This window comes from Chroicocephalus ridibundus, chromosome Z (genome assembly GCF_963924245.1).
Source record: "Chroicocephalus ridibundus chromosome Z, bChrRid1.1, whole genome shotgun sequence".
Lineage (NCBI taxonomy): Eukaryota > Metazoa > Chordata > Aves > Charadriiformes > Laridae > Chroicocephalus > Chroicocephalus ridibundus.
Window position 1 is genome coordinate 17,219,887 of NC_086316.1, and position 19,161 is coordinate 17,239,047.

Here is a 19,161-nt window from a genome sequence, read left to right on the forward strand (position 1 = left end):
CAAGCAGATTTTTTAAGGTCTGAAAGAACCTAAAACCACCTCTGAAATGCAAACCAGGATACGCCGGCACTGATATCCACAGCCATGGTGTGGTTAAAGAAGAAAACATCCAGCCTTCTCGGGAGAACCGTGGGTACAGAACAAACACATCACTTCCCCTGGTAACATGTTCAAACTCACAGTTAGGAACGAGTGCCTTATTTCTTAATGAAATTTGCCTCGGGTCCATTTCAGTTATTGGTTGGTGTCAAAAGACCGTATGGGCAAATAGCACTTCTTTTCAGTACTTGCTTGAGTATTCCCATATGGGCACCATTAAAACTGCTGTAGGTTGCAAAGAGTTAGAATTAGTGAAAAACACCCTATACCATATATTTCAAAGGCAGAATTCATATCATTTTATAGGTTGCTGGAACCACTGCCCAAAGGAATAAAATATCTTACAAGAATAAGATGCTGTAAGGATCACCAAAATGGGTAATGAAATGAAGACTGAGATAACCTTTCAATCATTTTTTTATTCCCATATTCCCAAGATCTGATTTAAATTATTTTCCAGCAGTTACAATGTCGCTCTGCTTATCTGTACACCTATGTGTTTGGTGTAGTTCTGGTATTTAAATCCAGAATAAAAAAAAGGATTATCCTTCCACTGTTAACCTCAGAAACCTCAGAACTTTGATTCCTTTGCCACGATGTTGATGGGATCATTAGTGATGTCTTTAAATACTGCTAGTAAAAGCAAAAGGACATTTTTTACCTTCCTCTGTTACAACTAAGGGATATACCTGGATCTTCCTATTGCAGTTTTGAACTGCTGCTGTTGTTTATTAGCTCACCTACGTTGCTGTACCAATTTGTCAAAGCTTTTTCCTTGATTACCGAAACCTTAACTTTCTCCAGTAGTAACACAAAATTTTATACTTTTATTTGCTCCTATTCAAAAGAGTTTACACAGTGTTTAATTTTGAATCTTTCAACATTACTTGTTGAGCCTGAAAACTTCTATATGAGTTGATTATTTGACTGCATAAAAATCACTAGGAACAGTATCTACAGCTCCCTAGCTTGTGTTTTCACTAATACCCCATTGACAGAAATGGCACAAGGACCTGAGCACATACAGCAGTTAACAGATTCTAGCTTTAGTCAGTGAGGGTATCTGCCACTGAAAATTTAAAAAAAAAAGAAAGAAAAGAGCACGTTGTAATCCACACAGCATGGGAATTGCTTTCACATTCTCAGTTGTGTTTCTTATAAAGGAGTGTAAAGCATTTTCCCCATTTCTTTTCATTTCTGAAAATCATACCTTCACATCCCTGCAAAAATTAACTATTGCACGTATTCTCAATGGTTCTATTATTGTCGAATAATACTCAGACTGTAATAGGCTTTATTCCAAGAAGTGTAAGGGATGTTGTAACTTTCAATTTTATAGCAAAAAGCTTTGGTCCCTCTCAAGAGCAATTACGTAAAGGTTATTTGAAAAATAAGTCCAAAGTTGAGGCAAAGCGTGTAGCTTCAGGGAAGAAGCAACAAGGTGTAAGGTCTTTTCCTGTATTTCACATTGTGCCGCCCTTGTGAAAAGCACAGAAGCTCAGAGGGTTCACACAGAAAGTAAATCATTCTTGCATTCTTCATTACATAACTTCATTGAGAGGCAGAGAGGAAAACAATAAACTATTCCTGCTGATACCCTGACAGTGAAAACCTTGTCTTGGAAAATGGGAGTTTGGGGCTTCGACCACAGAAACTTAGCTTTATAGACAAATGCCCAACCACTCCACTATTATCCAAAAGACTTCAAGCAATCATTGGACATGACGTTTAGCTCCAAGAGAGACTTACCAGCCGAAGTGCCTGAGCATATATTGGTACCTCATCTCCTATTGGGGTGCAGCTCACCAGGTTTTTCTCCTGACTCATTGAGGAAAATCTTCAATTAAGATTGATGGAATTACCAAACTCCAGTGTTAGACACTTTGCATCATGAATATGCCTGAATATGTAGCTTGGGATTCGAGATTTTATGATGAATCTTGTTATTCCAAAGAAAAATTGTGGTCAGGTTGAAAGTGGGATCCAAGGTGTCTGAATCCTCAGACTGCTGCAGCAAACAACTATACCGTGCCTCTTTGGTCTGTTAGACTGGACAGACAACAGCACTTCAACCCCATAATCAGCATTTACATCTCCTCCTCTACATAATACAACTTTCACCCCTTTACCAATGGTATTACCTAAGTTTCTTTATGTTAGGAGAGGGGGCTTTTTTAGAAGAAAACCTGGATCTGCAGCTGTAGTGCAAGTTTTGGGGCTACATGACTCGATGGCAATACCTCTCTGAGGAAGCTTAAGAGAATACTTCGTCACACAGATCATAATACAGATAAAAAGTTAATGACCTGCGCCAAGGAAACTCACCTTACTGAAATACAGCATTGTGTTGTGTAGTCCCAAAGCATTACAAAAGGCTTACTGCCCCTTACTTTAAGCTTTGTGTGATTTAAGGACTGCAACCTGCATCAGAAAACCTCAAGTGCCCCAGCCTATGATGCCGAGTTCTGTCCCTTTTATTTCACATGAAGGTCTTTGAACTCTTGGAAGGATACCAATTGCACAGAAGAGACTCTCCGGATTATAGTCAGGGGGAAACATAAGTAAATGTTTGTTGCAGACGTCACTCAGATTGCGACTTGGAAGCAATGCACCATCTAAATCAGCAGTTCCCAAACTCTGATCTGGAAGACCAAGCTAAATGATTATGGAGCCCTACATCCAAGTGGGATGACTCCTTCTGGGGCTGTGGAGCAGCACTGCAGCTGTTCCTCAGTCATACAACTTGGAAAGTGAGATTGATCTCTCAGTACACAACAGATTTTGCAAGAGAACCTGCTGCTTGCACAGTGATTTACAAAAAAAGCCTGAGAACAAATCGTATCAAACACAGATCATGCAGTGAAACATCATCAGACTACAAAATGGAGTAATCAGTCAGTGAAATGAGGGCACCACATGCTAAGTCATGCTATACGTTGAAAACACAACTACTGAACAGCATGTGTACCACTGAAGGAAAAAAATAAACCGCACTGAAGAGCTGTGAAGCATTAAACCACATAGCACAGAAAGGACTCTTGGAATAAATAATTTTAATACACTTTTGGTGGGAGGTTAGTACACCAGGCATGTGTTATAAGTAAAATATTGACATTTCTCTCTGTGAGAAAACCACTTTAAAATAAGTTTCCGTTTCTTTCAACTTGTGGTGTTTATATGAGAAAGCTAAAGCGCTGGCTACTCTTCTCTGTGCTGACAATATTTACTGTGTAGTTTTCTGTTTTGAGCTCTTCTCTTCCTTGAGGTTTCCTGTTTCAGAGCCAAAGAGCTCTTAATGCATTTTAGTTCCCCAGAGTTGCTAGGGTTATTAGTTCTGTTACCAAACTGGGTTTGAGGGAAAGACATTTTTGTCTACTTTAACGTCATATAGTGATTTTTGCAGTTGGAACATGTAACTCGAACCTCTTTTTTTTTATGCTTAAGCTCTCTGTGCAATTATATTTTAACACTATATTCACTCATTCCAACTGATATGTATGGTTTTTTATAGACATAAAAATAATCTTCATGTGGAATTATTACATGAGAAAATACAGAGCAAGGATACCGAGACTCCTGTACTTTTTCCTATATCTTATTAATAAATGTTCATCATCTATTTCTAATAAGGAAAGGTATGAGCAAATTGAGATGTTTAAGTAGTGCTTCCTCACTGTCTGTAATCTGCAGCCTTAACAAAAACTGTTGCAGAATCTAGCTATTGGTAGGCATTTAGAGCAACCATATATGTGATGACTACATGGAGGGAAAGCTGGAGAACCGTTTTAAAAGGGTTCTGAGATAGCTCCTGAAGTTTGAAGAGGGAAAATGTTTTTCTCCCCAAAGTCTAATTCTTCTCAGTGTGCATACAAGGGATCAAATCTCACCTGAAATTGTGGCTGTGTATCCACTAACAAATATCCCAAGGATCGCCCTCTGGCACAGAAGCAAACTTGCAAAGCACAGTTTGCAACCACAGTATTTACTTTTTAACCTCCAGAACAGGCTGGTCACGTCCAAAGTGCCCACCAGAAATGGTGCCTTGCCAAGTCCTGAATTGTGCACAGGCCAAAATCTGCACCAGCAAATGTTCTACCAGCTAACCGTACAGATGACTGAGCTACAGTGCCCCAGAACATTTCCTGGCAGTACTGAGTCTAGTGTAGTGTGACTGTCTTAATCTTAAGCTTTTAATGTACTTATTTTGCTCTCCCTTTAGTCAGCGATGTGTTTCATTCAACCTTTCTTAACCACCTATTTTAGGATGAAACAATCTTTAAATGAATTTTTCTGTCTAGATATTTTGGCCTCAAGTTTTCTGGCTAAAATACAGTGATATGCATGTGACATCTCATGGCATTATGGCTACTGGAAGAAGTGCAAAGCAGGGACAAGAAAAATATCTAGAATTTTATGATGTTTAGCCTTGGAAGCATATTAAGTATGATACTAGCAAAGCTGAAGCAAGGTCTCCACAAATAAAAGCAAACACAGTCAACATCCTTTCTTGTCAAATGTTTTTGTTCTCCTGATAATCCAATACAAACCAAGGCTGACAACAGTTTTGTTGTGTTTTTTAATGCCCACGGAATTTATATATGCTTGTAATAGTCATAATCACCATAAAAACCACAGTGCTAAAGCCATTTTCCCCCTTTTTTTGTCTCATCTCCAAGTATGAAGATGTTGTAGTACGATAATGCCTTGAGTAACCTTTGTACAACATCCTTGAACAGTAATTAAGAGTTCAGGATAGTCAAGAACACCGAAAGCCAAAAGCTCATGCAATAAGAAGCAGAATTTGATCTGCAAAATGAGCATGAACAGCAGCAATGGATAAACAGAAGCTGCTTTAGAGTTGAGAAGTTTGCAGAACGATGTTTGGATTCCTACCCCACCACCTGCAGATCAGTACGTTCAAGATTACATTGTGGGGATAATGAACAGAGACACATCTTCTGTTAATACCTTAGCAGTAATTCCTCAAGATTTAAAAGTAAAAATAACATTTGCTCATTATGCATACAGGCAATATGACTACGTATTTTATCATTTCGCTCTCAAGGTAACTTTAGTTTCACTTAGATCCTCCATGTTTTCCATGTGCTATTAAGACTAGTTCAAGCTACAAATTAGAAATTTGTAATGAATGCTAATCTCTAAACCATTATCTAAATAACAGTTCATATAAATAATGCCCCCCAGTTTAGAGGGTTTGACCTTGATGATTGTTACCTTGGGAACAGGACAACTGAATTTTGCATAGCACTATTAAGTATCAGGATTTGTGAAGTACTAAGCCTTTCATAAAACCAGTATAATAATATTCCTTTCCGATACTCATCTTAATTTCTCAATGTTTAAAAATTAGTTTATTTACTAATTTTTTCTGATTTGCCTATTCTATTAATTCAATTACATAAACCCAAGTGAATTAAATAAACCCAAGTGAATTAAATATTACAAATATTGGTAGCTCGGTACTGTAGCATCTTTGAGGGAACACAGTACTCCTCTAAGCCTACACTTTCTTTTTGTCTCTTTTTTTTTCCTTTTTTTTTTTCCCCCAAAAGGTCAACCCTTACTTTTGTGTCCGTTTTCCTCCCACTGATGTAATTGAAGTCACCTAAATCATACAGTCAACACTTTTGCTCAAGACATACTAAATACAGAGAACATGCTTCATTTTCTACTTAAGCTTCTGATGTTTCCAGTTTACTGGAATTATTCTTTATAAAGAGATAAGTGCATAAATTTTAAAGCATTTCAGGATCATCTATGATTTTAGATGCTGTAACTGTCACTTTTTGAAGTATTAGATTTAATATGTTTTTTGCAAGCTCTATCTTTTGCAAATTCTACAAGTAACGTCCTGCTAATCCTTTAGCTGTTCACCCAACACATTATCTACTTCTCATGTTTGCATTTAAGACTGTTATTTAAGAATATGCACAAGGAAAAGTTTGTGTCAAACAGTCACACCCTGTCTTCAGACAGAAAGAGCCCATGGTCATTAAGGAGTTACCAGAGATAAAGAAGCACTGACTACCCTCCTGATGTGAGAAGCCAGAAAACTACAGAGAAAAGCAGCAAAATGGAGAAGTCCCTCCATAAAGATGTACAGACGCAATGGGGGGAATTAGAAGAACTGGAACTGACAGTCACTAAAAGGAAAGAAACAGAATACAGGCAGCCACTCAGAGCATTCAGGAAACAGAAAAAAGAACTGAATCAGGTGAGTAGTCACTGTGTACTGGTAAACTAGGGGCCAAGAAATAATTAGTTGGGACTGCAGAAAAAATAAAAGCAGAAAAGTGCAGGAGCAAACAGTAATAAATAAGTATTGTTCAAGGAACAAGCTGAATCTTAAATAAATGAATAATTCTAATCTGCATGAATAAGTTATCCAAGTTCAAAAATGCATGTGGTAAATAAAAGAAAACACAGAATGGTAAATCCAAACCATTACTGTGGGGTTTATGCTACCGAACTATTACCTTTGAAGGGACAGAGGCAAACTTTTTTTTTTTTTCCAACTCCAGAGGATAAAAATTATCTATAGATGCAACATGAAGGACAACCTTCAACCATTAGCTGGCGAGATATAGTGACCTACAGTCCTCCTTCACCTTGAGTGGGTTTTTATTTGTTCTTTTTTTAAGAAAAAAAAACCTAGGATAAACCACAAAACCCCCAAAACACACACACACAAAACCCAGTCTTCTTGCACCACTTTTGAAGAGCACATTTGCACTGTATCAGTAATTTCATTTAAGGTCAAATGAGGTGAAAGGCACCAACAGAACATTCTTTAAAGACAGGCAGACTAGTAGCTTATCTTAGGTAAATATACTGCCACACGGGAGAATAAACTACTTATATTTGTAAGGCCAGCAAGTGGACATATTACGAAAAAGACTGGGGAAAAGAAAACACCAACCAAACCAGGAAAAACTATGCAAATACCTTTGTCCTTGTGTACCCTCTAGTGGCTGTGCAAGGTTACGCTGGCCCCACAGTAACTGAGCAGGCAATTTCTTCAAGACAGAAGCAAAGTGCTTACCTCTGCAATAGTTCTCTTAAATAGATAGAGATTCATGAGATCAGGGTTCTGACCAGGCACAAGTATGGATTATTTGAAGTCTTTAAGTCTACAACCAATTCTGCCTCGTTAGCTTAATCCAATGAATCCAGGCTTTCCACTTAAAAAGCGGTAAAATACATCAAGCTATTCAAACAGCAAGCAAGTGATACTGCGCCATACATATGCAGATTGCATGCCAACCTTAGTAACATCAGTAAATTAAGCTGAGTATTACTTCTCCAGAAGTCCTCCAAGGGTGGAAACAATCTGATACACAGGTTGCAGAGACCACTAAGAGCCACTTATACATGAAACGGCAAGGAATGGCTTGAGAGTATTGTACAAGCATGCTTTAAACTAGAACAGGCTGTTTTGCCTGCATGTGCTGAAGAATTAGATTACGTCAGGGACCAAAAGTGTCATCCAGCATAAGAACACACTGCAAGCAAACAGCTAACATTTAATTTAGTACAGTTTAAACAAACATAAAAGATTGTACATTTAAAATAAAGCCACAAAACCCCCTCCTCCCACATCAAAACCCTCCAATAAATAAAAACAAAGGTCTGTACCCTAGCCAAGGCACCAAGTCCTTTCCAGGATGAAACAAAATAATCCTCATTATCACTTAGCAAAAGGATATAAACTGCATTCTATTTTATTGATGGAACATGCAGCTGGTTAAACAGTAAAGTAACAGCAGCCAAAAGGAGAACATATAGAGTAGATTTTTAGCACCTCATGTCTATTTCTTCATTAACTGAAGATGCAACAGCTAGTTGCATCATTCAACTAATGATGCTAGTCGTTAAACAGTGCCAGAAGAACACCCTGGCAACTGCTAAAGTGTTCAGCCTTCAACAAATCACTACACAATTTAAGCAGGAGGAAAGTGTTTCTGAGGCCTATCATTATACTGTGCCATATAAATGAGGTACTTAGACTACCAACACAATGAAGGCACAGAGTGAAGTAATTCAATTATATACCAATACCAGATTATATGCCAATTCTCATATTAATTATGAGAAAAAAAATCAGAATACTGTCTTGAAATAACATGAGATAATGCATGTTCAAGATGAAGACTTCACAAAGAACAAGGATGCACATAACAGATGGACAACATGTCAGAAGTAGACTAAATCCTGGGCTACATGTACAATAAACATCCCTTTTAATAAAATGGAACTTTTACCTTCAGTACAGCATATCGACTGGCAGAGCTGTCCAGTCCTCCACTCAACTATGAAATAGTTTCCCTTCAGATACAGCAATTAAGAACTCCGCAGCAAGAGAGCTGGCTCTGCTTTATAAGTGGCAGATGCAGATTTTTTTCTGTAACTCAGATGTGCACCAGAAAAAAAGCTACATGATCACATAGCCTTGGTAGCTCTTCTTTTATGCTATTCATCTGTATCATTTTTATAAATGTACAGTAATAAGCAGAAATGCAAAAAATCCTTCTTTCTGTGTGTTTACAGGTTGAATTTAAGAAAGTTAATCCCTTTTCCATTTTTGAAATCAACACCTAAACAATTGTATGGCTTGATATTCATCCCCATGCTTGGGTTTTACAATAATGCAGTACAAGCTTGCCATCACTTCCAAAACACTGCAAGGAAAAACACAAAACAAAACAAGAGGTGTTAGATTATTCATGGACTAGCATATACATGAAAGAAAACAAACAAAAAAGCCCCTCACCAGATAATGGTGTCCTGGAATACTGTTACTTATAACAAAGCTCTCCACCATAACGGGAACCATGACAACATACTGCATATGAAGTAATGCATTTCCAGAGATTGTATGAAGTCATATCTCCTTATATCATATTCATACAGATCTGTGAATATCAACTACGTTACATTAAATGCAAGATATTACCAGCATAGCTAGGGGCAGTAACAGATTTCAAGTGCCAGAAGCGTACTGACAAGTTCTACTAAGCACATTTGGAAAAGATACTTAAGACGAAAGTCACCTCATAGAGGGTCCCAACTTCTTGGTCTGGAGATGGAGCAAAAGACTGGTTTACGTATATGAACTGCAAGAAAAGAAAAGAGAAGATGGACATCTCCCATAGAACAAACATTCTGCAGCCAGAGGTGGATAAATCTGTCCTCTGTTCACCATTAATTTTACAATGTTTACAGTCCACACCAAAATACCATGAATTAGCATTTTCACTTCAGTGTGGAGGGGCAACATGACTTCCAGGAGTCACCTCTGACTGGCTGACCAGACCAAGCCAAAGCAAGCATGCTGACTGCCTTCTCCTGCAAGTTGACCCATTAGTCTCCCATACAGCAGCATAAAGTGAACTCACTGGTTTATTCTTGCTCTTCTTTCAAGTACCGCAACTATTCCTGCTATTCCAAATTTGGTCAATTATAACAGCAGTCTCAGAAATTAGAATTCTTTTGTTCTTTTTTAAAGTAATCTTTCTCACTTCCTGCTCCAGACATATATACGCATAGAGTAGCCAGTCCATAATGTCAAAGAGGGCCTTGGGATTTGCAGCGTGAGATGGCAATGTGTAGTAGGGGATTGGGTGCTATTTACAAAGAAGAGTCATAAAATTCCAATGTCTTTGTTCCTGAAGTACAGCCTTAAGCTTAAACCACACTGGAAGATTCCATGTTCCTATATTATTTTTTTCCTGAGACAATAACGTGCCTGTTAATGAATTAAATTGTTGAGAATATCCAAGAACAGTAAATACCTGAACTTTTACTTCTCTTTGAGATATTAAGCCCTGGCAAAAAGAAACCCTTCATGATTTCCCAGTGAAAGAGATGGCTACTGAAACTGCTTACACCTATATGCTTAAATAAGAGCCTTAAATAAGGGATGAAGAACAGAGTGATTTCATCTATACTTTAGCTACACATTTGACTGTTTTAATGAGTCTAGTTTTAACTATACATCTTAAATGAAACTTTGGAGTGTGTGGACGTTAAGAGTTTACTGCTAATCGCAATTTCTGAATCTGTTCTAGCTCTTCCAATGTTATCAGAAGGCCACTTGGGCTTCACAGGAAGGAATACTGAAGGCAGTATTGTGCTGCCAAACTGCAGACATTTCCAAACTACCCATTTAAAAAAATAAATCAGTCCTATGACAGTAATTAAACTGTTTGAGAAGTAAGTTCTGAAGGAAACAGACACTAATATTCAGAAAGTCAACTCCAAACACCTCCCCAAATACTCCTTCCGCATACCTGACTTCTACAGTTACACTGTGCATATGAACCTTTCAGTGAAATGCATCGCTGCACAACATGCACACCGCTCTGCATGTCAGCATCAGACAAGAAGAAATGGAGATGCTGCAAAAAGCCCAAAGGCTGGACCTGAGCACCCAAGCACATCCAAACCACACCGCTACAGCTCATCTCAACGTTACACTGTGGTGTTGTCCTGGTTTCAGCTGGAAAAGAGTTAATTTTCTTTCTAGGGATTGCTGTGAAAGGAGTGTCAATAACTAGTTTTTAGTTGTTGCTATGTGATGTTTACATGATTCAAGAATTTTTTTCAGCTTCGCATAGAAGCATAGAAGGAAGGATGGAATGGCTAATGAAATATTCCACACCATAGACATACAGGGGTTAGCGAGGGAGGGGGAAGAAACTGCAATCACTGCTCAAGATGGTGCCAATTCACCAGGCAGCGAGTGTGACACGTGTTATTATTATTTTCCCTTATCTGTTATTCTTTTATGAAGATTTTTTCCTGGCCTTCCCCTTCTTTTTTCCCCTCTTCTCCCTGTCCTTCTTGCGGTGGGCAGGAGTGGGGGTGGGGAGGGAGTGTGTGTGTAAGCAAGGAGCTACGTGGTTCTAGTTGACAGCTGAGGTTAACCCACGACAGATATGTACTTTCAAGAGTTCTACTAGTGCCCATACGCCAAATTTCCTGCTAAAAGCCATAGTCTAGATTGAAACAGTCTCCCTGCAAGGTGTGACAGCTTGGACCCAGGGTGAGCAGAGGTCCTTGCCACGGCTGGCTCCCAGCCTCCCCCGCCACACGTTGAGCATGCCGGGGCACCAGGTAGACCTGCCCCTACCAGCTGCTCGGAGGCCATCAGCTTGAGGAACTTCTTGATGAAGTCAACGAGGCCCTGGATGGTCCGGGTTCGCTCCACGGCCCACTTCTTGGTCTTCATGATGGGGGTGTCTCCCACGGCCTTCAGCAGGATGTCAACTGTTGGGGAGGGGCGCGCGTTAAGGCCGCAGACCCGCCCACTCCCGCGCCCTCATTGGCCGGAACCACACCACTCCCACCGCCAATTGGCCAGCGCGCCCACCCGTCATCGCAGAGGCTCGCCCACCCACCCGCCCCCGGCGGTGACTTCTCGCCCCATTACTTTTCTTTTTCGTGTCACCGGCGGGCTCCTCGGTGCCCGGTGAGCCGGCCGTAGGGGGGGCCGTGTCGGTGGCCCCCGCTGCCGCTCCGCCTTCCGGGGCCGCCGCTCCGCCTTCCGGGGCCTCCTCCCCGCCCTCGCTCCGGCCCTCACTCTGAGGCGACACGGGCAGCGGCTGCTCCTCCGCTTCCGCCATGCTGCTTCCATCTGCCGGCGGAAGTGACGTCCCTTACGGGACACCGTCTTCCCGTCAGGTGACGGGGCGCGGGGGAGAGGGTCTGCGTCACGTGCGCGGGGGCGGCCGTTCACGCCGCTAACGGCTGGTGCGCGCGACCGGCTGCTGCCGCCTCGAGAGCGCGAGGGCGGGGGAGGGGACGAGAGGAGGAAGAGGAAGAAGAAGAAGAAGAAGAGGAAGAGGAAGAGGAGGGCGCAAGGCAGCGAGCCCGGCGGCCGCCGCCCTCCCGCCCCACCATGATCAAAGCCATCCTCATCTTCAACAACCACGGCAAGCCGCGGCTCTCCAAGTTCTACCAGCGCTATGTACGGGCGGGCCGGCGGCTGAGGGGGGGGCGGGCGGCCGTCTGAGGCGGCGGGGGTCTCCTCAGGGCCGGCGGTTCGGAGAAGCGGGGGCGGGGGAAGCCGCCGGCTTTGCTGCTCTGGGGTTGGGGCGAGGGAAGATGGAGGGTGGTGAGACCTTCTAAGAGCCGTCCGCAAGGAAAAGGGGATTTCCCAGAAAAGGAGATTGTCTTTTAGTGGGGGCTGAAGGTGAAGGAAGGGGAGTCTCGTTCAACGGTTCTCTGAGCTTATTCGTGGAAGGCCTGCCGTGCTGTTGAGCCATGCTCCGAGCTCTGCTGTGCCATTTATCCTGGCTTTTGGCGTCGCTGATGTCGCCCTGCCTGTCTCCATGCTGTGGCAGAGGTGTTAGAGTTGGGAAGATGAGTTTTACGGGACTCATAGGTTCAATAAGCAGAGGCTTTTCCTTTGGAAGCTTTCAGAGTACTAAAATATTGCAGTTGACATGAAAAAGAGATATAATGAAATGGAATAGTATATTCTTTTATTTGGGAGAAAGCAAGTAGCAAAGCAGCTCTGAAAATGCAGCACAAACGATCAGAATGAAAGCAAGTGCAGCTGCAGGGAATTAAGAAATAATGTGGAAACAGTTGGTTTAATTCAATGATAGGAGAATTTAAGGTAATGTTTTGGGCATGTACTGTGTTTTCTAACCAATAGGCTAAGCTCCACTTGGGCTGCCCTTGGTCAATAAAACACAAGAAAACAACTGATGCTTCCTGGAATCTTATAAACAAAATATTGTTTTTCATTAGTGCTATTACTTACTCAGATTTGGGGATACTCACTTGCAATTTTGGCTATTACAGAAGTCATATTTAACTTTATTGGAAAGGATGTATCTTTCTTCTACATCTCGGAGCAGAAACGATGACCCAGACACTTCAGTTTGCACTGTCAGGCTTTTAATTAAAGGAGTGTAACTGATACAGATCATTGCTATGGATGACAGAATTTGATCCCTTCTCCTTAGAAAAGCAACATTGGAAAATTCTAATACACATTTGTGAACCTGTTTTCTTCTTTCTCACAAGTTCTAGGTTACCAAGCAGATGTTTTTTGTTTACCACTTTTAAATTAAAAACTAAAATTGAATATTCTCACCTACACATATTGATAAGCATTCCCCTTCTGTGCATCCCCACTCTGTTCTTGGTAGCTTCTATTGCAGAGCTATGGTAACTTACTAAAGAAGTTTCTTTTTTTTTTTTTTTTTTTTTTTTCCCTGTCTGTGTTGAGGTAACAATTAAATAGGTATATGAAAGGCTTTGGAAAGGTATACAAAACTTGCATTAATGTCAGACAGTTGACTTCAGTTCTTATTTTCTATTCAAATGTAATTATATTTTTGTGTCTTCTGTTACTGTTGTTTAATCAAAGTCCTGGGAGGGGGAGGATGCAGGAGACAGAGAGGAGTGAATGGCAGGAGAATACCAGATTTTTCTTGTCAACTCCATTTTGCTCTACTACCTTCATAACTGAAATTAGAACAAATCCTCAATGCTTAAAGTAGGGTAATATGTCTCTATAAACAGAACACCTTGAAATTTTGAAAATGTGAATAGCAAATGAAACTAAGAAATTATGTCATTAGGTGATTTCATTAAAGCTTTGTGGTGCACAGAAACAGGTGCAATTGTCTTGATTATCTTTTTGTGTGCGACTTCAGTAAGACAGGCTTACTTATGGACTTTTTGAAACTTTTGCATGCTTTAATATTGCTTGAACTGATATTGGAGGCAAATCTCTTTTTTTTTTTTTTTTTCTTTCTCCAAGTGGAAGCATCTCGTGTTCTAGATAAATTAATTTGATCTGATCTGTGAAAGATGTATTTGTTTGCTTCATGGTACCAAGACTTATAAAATGTGTGTAACTTTTTTTTCCCTGATATATATGAGAATGGAGTTTCTACTGCATAAAATGAAGTTAATCTTTTGCAATTAGACAGAAAAGTAACAATTCATGGCAATTAAATAGGAAGACGTATGTGCCATGGTTTTGTTTCAGAATATAGATCTGTGGCCATCATTTCAAAGTTAAAAATAAGTTTCTGAACAACTAAACAAGTTATTTTAAATACTTAGTATCTCTGTTTCTTAGGGAAAAAAGACACATTGTCTGCTTCCTGCTACCATAGAAAATATGGCGGAAGTAACTGAGATAACTACAGTCGAATAAGGCAGGCATAGTTTAAAGAACAGATAATACAGAAGCAGAGGAACCTGCACTTTCTGTGTTTTATGGAGCAGTTTACTTCTGCTGGAGCTGTTTGCTGTGGTCTTTGTGGGTTCTGGAGATTTTCTGTAAAATAACACATGAATTTAAGGTGATGAATGCTAACCAATGCCATGCTTTGTTTGCTTAGCCATCATTCAGGGTACTTCACTGTTCTAGCTAAAAAAACTTTTAAGATACTTGCACCAGTTAGTTTTGCTTAAAGTGTTTGTTCACATAATGGTTTAAAATGCTGACTTACGTGCTTGAGCAGGTATAGGAGCTGTCTGTACTTGATAACTTTAGGGTTCTGTGCTATAAAACAAATGCAGGATTTTACGAATTGTGTCTAATTTTTTTTTTATTATGAAAGTGCAGCCTTGTTAAAAAAAATGCTGCTTGTTCGGAAGGGTAGCAAAAGTAAGTGTGCAGGCATGATGGAGTCCCCGCTGCGACTCCACAAGAGTCAAGCGAATTCAAACTCGGAAGTGATGTTTCTGATCTGATAGAAGGAAAGTTAATGGCTTAGGAGAAGCTGTTGCTTATAATGCCGTTGCATTTTAAGCTATTTCTGAAAAAGTTATGTATTGTGGGATTTTTAGCTTCCCCACCCCCTTCAAGCTTTTGAGGCTGCTTCCCCACACTGTTCATGGGTGAAAGTAGTTTCAAAGCATGTCTGTAGCTGTTCAGGCTATGGTGTAGATATGGAAAATTCAGAATAGGTAAGAAGGCTTCCTGTTTACTTGCAGAAACTATTTTTTGGTGGTTTGGGTTTTTTTAGCAGTTTCTTAAAAACAATCACTTTTTTCACAGTTGTTTCTCAGCAAGGTATTCTTCTGCAACTTAACTTGTGAAAATATCTTTTTGGGTTGAAATGACAGAAACAATATGCTGCCTGTTAATTAGCAGATTTAAGGCTTCAGAAGTAGGTAGTTTGTGGGTGCTGATATATTTTGTGTTCTATTTATTAGTTGTGTGTACTGTGCATTGTTAATTAATTCATTTTAACTTCATAGCAAAATATGTTTTCTTTCATAGAGTGAAGATACGCAACAACAAATTATCAGAGAAACTTTCCATTTAGTATCGAAACGTGATGAAAATGTCTGTAATTTCCTAGAAGGAGGACTGTAAGTATCATATTTGAAAAAAATGCCCAATGCTTATTGGCTGGCAAATATTATTACTGCTGATTGTAATATAACTGTTTTTACAGTTGTAGTGTAAGTACCATGTCACTTGAGATATTTTAATACACAAAGAATAATATCATGATGCACCAGGTATACATATTCTTTACTAACTGAAGCATACATGTGTGTATATATATATATGTATGTATCAAAATGAGTTAGGCAATAAACCAAATTTTTTCTAATGCTGTAACTGACGCAGTGCCGTAGTGCCAATCTAGTGCTATAATTGTTTCAGACACAAATAGGGAAGAAACAGGCAGATCATACCTAACCAGTTTCCTTATAATCAAGCTAAAGATTTCTGGCCTTATTTGAAGAGGCATTGGTATTTGCCATACCCACTGAGAAAATGAAAATATTTTGTAGCTTGAGCTCCTAAAATTTGAGTGGACAGCCTCTGGTAGTAGGATTCCTCAGCCTTTTTATCAGTGTTCAGGCTTGCTATAGAAAGAAAAAAATAAAAAAAGGTTTTAAATGTGCTAGCTAATGCAGTTTCAAACAAGGGGTAGAGCAAGGTAGGAGGAAAGCCAGACTTATGTCTTCTGTCTCTAGATTCTTTCTTGAATCACCTTGGTTGTTTTTTTAGTATGGTCTTGCTTTAGTTGAAGAGAAGAAATTCTGAAACGGAAAAGTGTTTTATTTTGAGATATTTGTCATCAAGAGTAAATAGTTGCAAACCCGCCTTCTAGGAAAAGGGGTCATAATTGATGGAGCAAACTCATGATCTCCAGTCTAAACATAGAGATTGTCACAGCCTATTAAATACTGAAATTATGGAAACTGCTGGTTACTGAAAGTTATTATGTTAATGCCTAAATTGTCTGTGTGCAGAGTCAGTTAAATGCTTTGCTGTACCCTGTCAGCTATGATGTCTTTTTTTCTGATCAAGGTGATTCCTGATTTTTTTATTTTGTTATTTTTTAAATCAAAATAATTCTTTTCCAACTACTCAGCTGGTGATTCTGTTGTTAGGTCCTTGGACATATTTCAAGCTGGAGGCATGCTGGCTTGAATTCTGTAAGTGAAGGACATAAGCCATTTTGGAGCCTTTTAAAAAAAAAAATCACATCTCTGCAACAAAAAAAAAAACCCCTAAGACAGAGGATGTAATTCTGTCTTTCTTCGTACTGCTCAATTCAGTATTTTTTTTCAGTATCTTTTTTTAGGACAGGGATCACTTTATAGTTTGTGATTTATCCAAAGGCCTCAACAGTTTATATAAACTAACTCTGTGTACTGAAGTATTTGAAAGAATTGGGTAAATAAAGCACAAAAGAGGAAACTTTAATTGCCATTTCTTTCCATTTTCATATTTGTTTGTAATATTTTTGTCTGATACTTCTTAAACATTGTTCATGCTCTTGAGGAACAAAGGGTTCCCCCTCCCCTGACCCAAGCATTAATGCAAAGTAATATGCTTAAGCAAAAGTGACCTTAAAGATTTCTCATTCTTTTTATTTGTTGACGTATTTTCTCCCTGTGTTAAAGGTAGATACTAAAGGAATGATTTATCATACACCAAACAGGTGATTCAGTTCTGGTAGAGAATTAAGGGAGAATTATAACGTTTGTAGCCATGTATGTTCACACTACAAAATATTTTCATTTCTATTTGAGCGTGCCTCCTACAGCTCAAAGTAAAGATCAGTGATCTGAAGAACATCTCTTTTTATGATTTATGTACTTTCTTTGCAATGGCTGTAACAGAAGAGTGGAAGGAAATACCTGTTTAGGCCTCTTCTGTTCTTGTTCAGTAACTTGATGATTAGTGAGTCCATAAAAATTTAATTGCTTCTGTGACTTTACCATTGCATCACAAACTTTTGGTTGTAGTACAGTCTTATTTCTCAAGATATCAAAAATTTTATAGCACAAGAGTGTTACATGGTTACTAAGTAGACCATAAGCCTGATTTAAGGCTTTTCCTGTTATGTAAATGCCAGTCTGCATTATAGTTTTCTTTTTCTGTTGATGCTCCTCTGAGAACGGCAGGGAAGGATTCAGAGGCATACTCTCTGTTAATCTGTAAAGTAGATTAATCCCTGTATGGTGCCTAGTAGCGTGTAATGGAAGCACATTTAACACCTATTTTTTTTGCTGAAACTGCATGAGCTGTTTGAATTGATTCTAATAAAAAGGTATATATGTTGATGTAATTATTATCCATATGGATAACAATAACGGTGCTTGTGTGGTAAACGTAACTTTGGCTGGTTTGTTACTTACTATTCTCCATTATAATTATATCACAAAATAAAAGTTGTGATATTGTTGGAAAGCGCCAGCCATTAACAATAGGCCTCTTATTAACTGAAATAACTGTGAGGATTTTCCCAGCTTATCTTTAAATGCTAACTAAGCTTTCATGTTTTCTTTCCTATTTAGATTAATAGGTGGATCTGATAACAAACTAATTTACCGACACTATGCTACCTTGTATTTTGTCTTCTGTGTTGATTCCTCAGAAAGTGAGCTTGGCATTTTAGACCTTATACAAGTAAGTATTTTTTGCTGCGCTGTCTTTTTTGATAAGTGGAATTTTACTTCGAATTATCTTAGAATGTCAATATTTAGCTGTGTCTTTTTCTGTAATATTTGGAAGTGAAGGTGGCTTTCATACTGTGAACACAGCCAAAGTGCTGAGTATTACTTTTAGATTGTTTGCAGTTTTCCGGACTGTCTTTGAAAAAGTTGTTTCCCAAGTTGATGAGAAAGTAAGGGAACAATTTGTTTGGAACCTACTGAACAAATCAGCAGCTGTTTTTTGCTGCAGCTTTTCAAAGCCTTGTTTTAGCTGCAGGTAAAAATGGTGCAGTTCAAACACTCGCTAGACAAGTTTGTTATGAGAACCTTTTATACATAAAGCTCTGTGTGTGTATATACACACACAGACACACACACATATATATGTATGTCTATTGACTACAAATACTTGATGGATTAACACATCCAAAACCTCTTTGGATTAAGCCCTTGTGGTTTATGAGCTTTTGCCAGATGTACTTTAGAAAATGAGTGCAAATGCTGCCCTAAGCATGTGTTTGCCACTGGGGGCGTTGGGTGGACGCAGATGAGGAGAAAGAGCCGGTACGTGTTCTTTCTGGATATCAATAGGAAAGCCTTGACAAAAAAAGGGCTTAATAATATAACTGTTTAATAAAACAGAATAAGAAGAATGTAGACAGTAAAAATATTACATGCCTTCGGATGCTGGGCATCCTGTGATCATGCAGCATCCAATGGAGCCCAGTTGTGCTGTGCAGAGCAGATTCTGTCCACGGAGAAAAGCTCTCACTTTTCGGACCTTTGAGCAGTTATATACTTTCCTCATAAAAAAAGAACTCTATTCCTGAAGGATGTTGTCATGAGAACTTCTTGCTGGACTTTGAGGTACAGGCAAGGCCATGTAGGTGGGTGTAATCACTGGTACCAAGTGGGCGCTGCCTGCAGGCTCCTCTTTTACAGTGAGCTGGTTGAGTTCATCCTGCAGCTGAGGAATTTGTGCAGCACAGCACAGGTCTGTTCCTAGTCAGGTCAAGTGTTATATGGATCACTAACTCCTAAACATGCAATGGTCTCTTGGTCAGGATCAATACATTCCACTCCTTGATCCACCTACGGTTCATGTTT

The 19,161-nt window shown here is 39.4% G+C and overlaps 2 protein-coding genes across 6 annotated transcripts in view; one reads left to right on the forward strand and one right to left on the reverse strand.

Moving 5' to 3' along the window:
• Positions 1-498: 498 nt before the first annotated feature.
• On the reverse strand, positions 499-11,744 carry ATG12 (autophagy related 12). Its single transcript, XM_063320178.1, has 4 exons — positions 11,552-11,744; positions 11,252-11,388; positions 9,171-9,233; positions 499-8,798 (listed from the first exon to the last, which is right to left on the reverse strand). The coding sequence occupies exons 1-4, from the start codon at positions 11,742-11,744 to the stop codon at positions 8,739-8,741; spliced, it is 453 nt and encodes a 150-aa protein (XP_063176248.1). The 3' UTR covers positions 499-8,738.
• A 110-nt stretch (positions 11,745-11,854) lies between these two features.
• Positions 11,855-19,161, forward strand: part of AP3S1 (adaptor related protein complex 3 subunit sigma 1) — a 42,744-nt gene continuing 35,437 nt past the window's right edge. For 4 of the 5 annotated variants that reach the window (XR_010069059.1, XR_010069060.1, XM_063320175.1 and 1 more), the window contains exons 1-3: positions 11,856-12,088; positions 15,374-15,465; positions 17,917-18,028. Coding sequence is in view for 3 of the 5 variants with exons in the window: in XM_063320175.1 (XP_063176245.1) it covers positions 12,020-12,088; positions 15,374-15,465; positions 17,917-18,028 (273 nt within the window). In the remaining 2 variants the exon portion in view is untranslated. Of the gene's footprint in view, positions 12,089-15,373; positions 15,466-17,916; positions 18,029-19,161 lie in introns of all 5 variants that reach the window. The other variant, XM_063320176.1, reaches the window with a different exon arrangement.